The sequence below is a fragment of the Jaculus jaculus genome, chromosome 2 (assembly GCF_020740685.1).
Source record: "Jaculus jaculus isolate mJacJac1 chromosome 2, mJacJac1.mat.Y.cur, whole genome shotgun sequence".
NCBI lineage: Eukaryota > Metazoa > Chordata > Mammalia > Rodentia > Dipodidae > Jaculus > Jaculus jaculus.
In genome coordinates, this window is record NC_059103.1 from 180,609,734 (window position 1) to 180,615,733 (window position 6,000).

Below are 6,000 nucleotides of genomic sequence, written 5' to 3' on the forward strand. Positions count from 1 at the left end.
AGTAACTGGGATTACATGTGTGCACCAGGTCCAGCCCTCATAGTTTTGGAACATGTATTTAATTACTATTTTGTCTCTAGTACCAGTCCTTCAAATATATAGATTCGTAAATTATAGAAACTAAGGAGTTTCAGTAGGCTGTATGATAGTGACAGCAGTATAGATCTTTTGGAGGGTAATGCATGTTTATTCATCAACATCTTCTAATTTTGATGTTATATTTTAGTTTTTGTGGTTTTTTTTTTTTTTTGAGGTAGGGTCTCACTCTAGCTCAGGATGACCTGTAACTCACTATGTAGTCTCAGACTGGTCTCACACTCATGGCAGTCCTCCTACTTATGCCTCTGGAGTGCTGGGATTAAAGGTGTGTCCCACCACCCCAGCTCTATTTTTAAAGATGCAAGTTTTCATTGTATACATTATTTTATATTCTACTCTTTTCCAAGTAATTATTTTCATAACTCGACATAATTATAAATTTTACTAGCTTTAATAATTGTTCTATATATACATGTATATGAGCAATTCGTTTATTTTAGATTATTTATTTTAATTTCAATTCCCATCATTCCTTTTTTTTTTTTTTAGGTAATCCCAACATACTGGCCTTTTTTTAAAATTTTATTTATTTATTTATTTATTTATTTATTTATTTATTTATTTATTTGAGAGCAACAGACACAGAGAGAAAGACAGATAGAGGGAGAGAGAGAGAATGGGCGGGCCAGGGCTTCCAGCCTCTGCAAACGAACTCCAGACGCATGCGCCCCCTTGTGCATCTGGCTAACGTGGGACCTGGGGAACCGAGCCTCGAACCGGGGTCCTTAGGCTTCACAGGCAAGCGCTTAACCGCTAAGCCATCTCTCCAGCCCATACTGGCCTTTTTTTAAATGCAAGACAGAGAGAGAGAGGGAGAGAACTGGCATGCCAGGGCCTCCAGCCGCTGTAACCGAACTCCAGATGTGTGAGCTTGTGCTCTTGTGTCACCTTGTGCACCTGGCTCATGTGGGATCTGAAAAGTCAAACATAGGTCCTTAGCCTTGCAGGCAAGTATCTTAACCACTAAGAAATCCCTCCAGCCCCATAGTTCCTTTTTGTTACTTTATTAGAGATATATTTGAGATGGGCCTCTTATTTATGTAGGTTTGTTTTTTGGTAGCAATGTCTAAGAAAAATCACTTATGAATAGGGTTGTTAGGTAAAAGATCATGAACATAAGTGTTTTTATAAGTAAAAGAAAAGGTTTTAATGGTGCCAGCTGTTTATGAAAGTTTTGCCAAGGCCGTGAACATTAAATATTTAAGACATTTTTTAATATTTTGATAGAATTTAATTGTTACCTCAAGTTTGTTTTAATTTGCTTTCTTCTCATCTTCTTCTTCCTCCTCTTCCTTCTCTTCTTGTGTGGGGATGAAACCCAGATCCTTGAGAATGCTAAGCATATGCCTTATCACTGAACTGTACTTTTAGTTCTTTTACTTTGTTTTGTATTTATTATGAAAGCAGAATATTTTCTTTTGTGTTGATTCTTTGTATTTTCTTTTGTAGAGATACTGCACAAAAGGTATGTATTTGTATTTTCCCTCTATCCTGTATTCTAAAAGCAAATTCTACTCATAGGTAATTAATTTGATGTTTTTAATTAAATAGTATTACATTTATTTATTATATTTACATTATAAATATATTTAACTATATTCTAAGTTTAATTCTCCAAAGAATTTATCGCCACTAAATTTAAGTTTTGATATGGGATGATTTCCTTTTGTGTTACAGCTTTGTATTACAGTTACAGGGAATCACAAAAAATATATTTCACTTTTAGATACATGTTGCGAAGTTTAATATATGAACATACTGTAATATGATCATGTAACCATCATGTTATCCTCTCTTTAGACATGCATCTTAACTAGTAAAATAGAGTGTTTGTTTTCTTGTAAACATGGAATTGAAAAGCATTCTCAAGGAACCAGCATTGGGAATGACCTTTATACTTTACTGAGTATCCACTTGAAGTAAGCATTCTTAGATATTAGGGGAAATGGTGCGGTTGGCTCACATTATATCTTTGGGGAACTTTGAGAGTTAGGAGGAAAAGATAGGTAATAATACATGTGCCCTGATAGGAGAAACATGAGAAAAATTCACAACCAGTTGAGTCTCAGAATCCCAAATGCAAATGAAGAGGCACATAGTGTAACTTGAAGAGGGAAGGTGAGCTTTCTAGCAGGCAGGGTGTTTAAACTGAGGGCGGAAGGACAAGCAAGACCTACTACTGCCGTGTCTAAAGGGGCTTATTGATATGTCCTTTTATTGTTCTGGTTGTCCTGACGTCAGTCTTGGTGAATGAGTGCTGATGGGCAGTTTCTGTGTGTTCTCAGGAAACACTGCAGCATCTTTGGAAACACAGGAGCACAAATCCTCATGGAGAGAAGCCAGGGAGACCCTGTGCAGGCCCAACTCCTCTACCAAGAGGTTTGCTCAGCAGCTCAGCACCTGGATCTTTTCCTTCGGAGAGCAAATGCCCACAAAGAGGTGTTCAAGCCGCACATGCAGGCACTCAGAGAAGTGGTTCAGCAAGCCTGCATTAAGCTCATGTTTCTGCACCCGGTGGCCTATGGACGGAAGGCAGAAGAGCTGTTGTGGAGGAAAATGTACTCTGACATCTTCATGTTGCTCATGAAGGCCAACAGGAAGCACACAGACACGTTCAGACACTGGGGAGGCCCTTTGCAGGCCCACCTGATGGGCGGCCTCAAGTTCTATGAGCATCTCTTCCTGTTCCTTCAGGGTCACTACGAACTGAGGCTGCAGAGCTACATCGACTGGCCCCACAGCACAATCCGCTTGATTGGCTGTCAGAAAGCAGGACCTGCGTCAGAGGAAGAGACCACCTGGGCCCGCATGGCCTGCCATCGCTGTCTGCTCTACCTTGGAGACTTGTTCCGCTACCAGAATGAGTTCCTAGACATGGACACCAAGAACTTGGCAGAGAGATGCTATTACCGAGCCCTGTCAGTGGCCCCACGCATGGGAATGCCTTTCAACCAGTTGGGAGCTCTAGTGGGAAGCAAATACTATGACCTTGAAGCCACATACTTCTATCAGTGCTGTCTCCACTCAGAAGTGCCTTTCAAAGGGGCGGCTTGGAACCTGAAACGTCTCTATGACCGAGCTGGGGAAAGGTACAGCTGTCTGGAAAGGTACCGGGGGAGGGTCCTGTCTCGCAGCCAGCGGCAGTGCTGGGACAACAAAAGGCTGCTGGTCAGCTTCCTCTACCTTCAGAGCCTCCTCCAGCCCCAGAGGAAATTCAAAGCCGCCAGGTTAATAGCCCTGTGTCAGCTGGTTCTAGAAGACTTTCGTCTCTGTCTTGCCTACCGACCATGCCCGTCTGGCCAGTGCCAAGCTTCCACAGAAGGGAAGGCCCCAAAAGGCTACCTGTTTCTCCCGGACTTCCTCATCTCCCACATGGTGGTTCTTTGCCTCATGAATGTGCACAGCCTAAGGAAAACGGGCTCAAAACAGCACAAGCCAGCAGTCATGTTCACTTTGACACTTTTCTCTCATCTAATTCAACACGTGAATACACGAATCCATGCTCAGCTGCACAAGGAGAAGCTGACTCCAGAGGTGGCTCCCCCGAGGCATGGATCCTGGAAGAAAGATACAGGAGAGGTCAGGCTCCCCCTCAGCAAACCCCAGAGAAGCCATACATGGTCCTGTGTGTCTAGTGAGGGTTACAACTCTGAGGCCAGTTTTCATTCTTGCTGTGACTCAGATGAGACAGAGGATGAGGAAAATACTTTCTTAAGTTCCCAGGGTCACTCAGACACAAGTAGTGAAACTTCATACTCAGATACAAGTGATGAAGAAGGGAGTTGTTCCCTGACGCCATCAGCAACGCAGGAACATGGAGTCAGAGCCACACCAAAAGCTGCTGACTCCAGGAGTAAGCTGAAGGCATTTACACCTCCCAACAGACTCTTAGAGCTCTTGAAAACAACTATTTCTGCCAAGCAGCCAGCTCCATTGAGCCAAAAGCTCCCCAGTAAACACGGCTTGCACATGGCTCCTGTCATTAGTCACAGTGTTGTGCCACCCCAGTCTGATCTGAGCCCTGACCTCAGCAGTTCTGGCACTGAGGGCGATGTGAGTGGCTTTCCTGACACAGAGTTCCATACGCGTTCCTGTGTGGGGCAGCAGCCGGCCATCGGCCAGTGTCACAGCGATCTTCAGAGCATTCGAAGGAAACTGGAGATCTTGTCTGCGGAGGGGCTGCTGCCCATCATCAAAGTGATCCTGAGCTGGCTCCGCAGCAACCACGGTCTCCTTTCACCACACTTGCGGAGCTCTCTTAGCCTGTGGGACCATCTCTGTGTGCTGCTGAACCTGCTGCCCTCCATGGGAGACCTTCAGCAGCCTGGTCTCGGCCTGTCCCATCATTTGCAGAACCTTCTGCGGAGCTTTCAGCAGCCACATGCTCCCAGGTTCCTGCAGCTTCCCGAGGACACTGCTGTGCTCCAGCAGACACCAGCCAAAGCCTCCCAGGAGAGCTCGGGCTCAGAGCCGGAGCTGCCTTCGCTCAGCGTCCAGGAGGAAGCCATTGTGCGCATATGTTTCCTCAGAAGTTTTGGCCACTTTGCAACCAGACTTCCCGGACAGCTCTTGAGGTTTGACTCTAAGCTAGGTGTCTTTGTGAGCAGCACTGAAAGATCAGAAAACCCCTCTGAGCAGCTTCCAAGGGAAACTGCCAGGATCAGGTTTTCCAAAGACATTGTTCAGCTCTGGCTTCAGCGTGAGGTGGCGTTGCTAGAGAAAACCCTGAGGGGTCCCCAGACTCGGTCAGCTTTGACTCCTTACTTATTCCCTGACCCCAGGGCCCTCTGTGAACATCTTCTCGTCATCCAACAACTCGCCACCAGTGGTAAGTTTTTTCTCATCATACCCAAGATTGTGGTGGACACGCTGTACATTCTGAGGGGGGAAGACAGCAGGGCCTTGGAGGCCATTGCCTTCCTAGAGGATGAGCTGAAGAGGAGAAACCAGTACATTCTCTGCCAGTCCTTTGTATCCAAGAGACTGCTGAGACCTAGGATGACCAGGGCAGACTCGGATGCCTGGGACCTCTACAACATTCTTGACTTCTGCCAAGGGCTGCTGGACACATCGAGGCCAGGAACACCAGATCCCAGCAGTATGGTGACTATCATCACTGGTGTCTGTTTGGATAACCCCAGGAATTTCTCCTACCCACTGCAGCTGGTGCTGGGGATGGCCACTGAAGCTGGTGTCGAGATCAAGAACATCCTGGGCTTCCACAGAGAATGGAAGGTCATCAGTTGACGTGTTCACATCTGTCTTGTTCCACCTTCTTCGGCCAGTATGGCTGAAACTCATTATATTTCTTTTGTAAGCACTGACGCTGAGGTAGGCATTGTGTAAATGAGTACCTGCATCTACCCACAGGAAGACTTATAGTGTAATAGCTCCTGGAGACCTTACTGTTTCCCTCTTTGTCTTCTTGGCTTGTTTCCATGTTTTCTCTGAAAACAAAACAAAACAAAAAACCCAAGATGAACTCAGTGTTCAGTGATCTTATAGTAAAGCAACATGTTAAAAAAATCTTTCCCACATAAAAGTATAGCATTGTGGACTTAATGTAACTTGCTTAGCTTTGTTTTGTGACATGAGATTTTACATACGGTGTTTTATTAGGATGAGGCCATGCCTACTATTGAAGGCATGCCTCTGCCATCTGTGAAACTCAATAAACATACAGTTAAAATTTCATGATTCTGGTGACGAGTTTTATTGATGCTCCTGGCCACATTTAACTAAGCAGGATATCAATAGCCCCAGGAATTGGCAGACTCTGGGTAACTCAGAAATGCATATTTCATGGTATAATATTGGCATTTTTGCCCTACATCTGCTCAAAAATTACAACTTTGATTACTGTGAAATTGTCTTTTCCTTTTTCTCTGGCTCTTAGATTTC

At 44.8% G+C, this 6,000-nt stretch overlaps 1 protein-coding gene across 13 annotated transcripts in view; it reads left to right on the top strand.

Annotated features, from left to right (window-relative positions):
• LOC101604374 (protein SMG5-like) overlaps positions 1 to 5,793 on the top strand; it is a 136,601-nt gene extending 130,808 nt beyond the window's left edge. For 11 of the 13 annotated variants that reach the window (XM_045142632.1, XM_045142631.1, XM_045142635.1 and 8 more), the window contains one exon: positions 2,385 to 5,793. In XM_045142632.1, coding sequence (XP_044998567.1) covers positions 2,385 to 5,346 — 2,962 coding nt within the window. In that variant the 3' untranslated portion in view covers positions 5,347 to 5,793. Of the gene's footprint in view, positions 1 to 1,548; positions 1,565 to 2,384 lie in introns of all 13 variants that reach the window. The other 2 variants (XM_045142640.1, XM_045142639.1) reach the window with 1 other exon arrangement.
• The last annotated feature ends 207 nt before the right edge of the window (positions 5,794 to 6,000 follow it).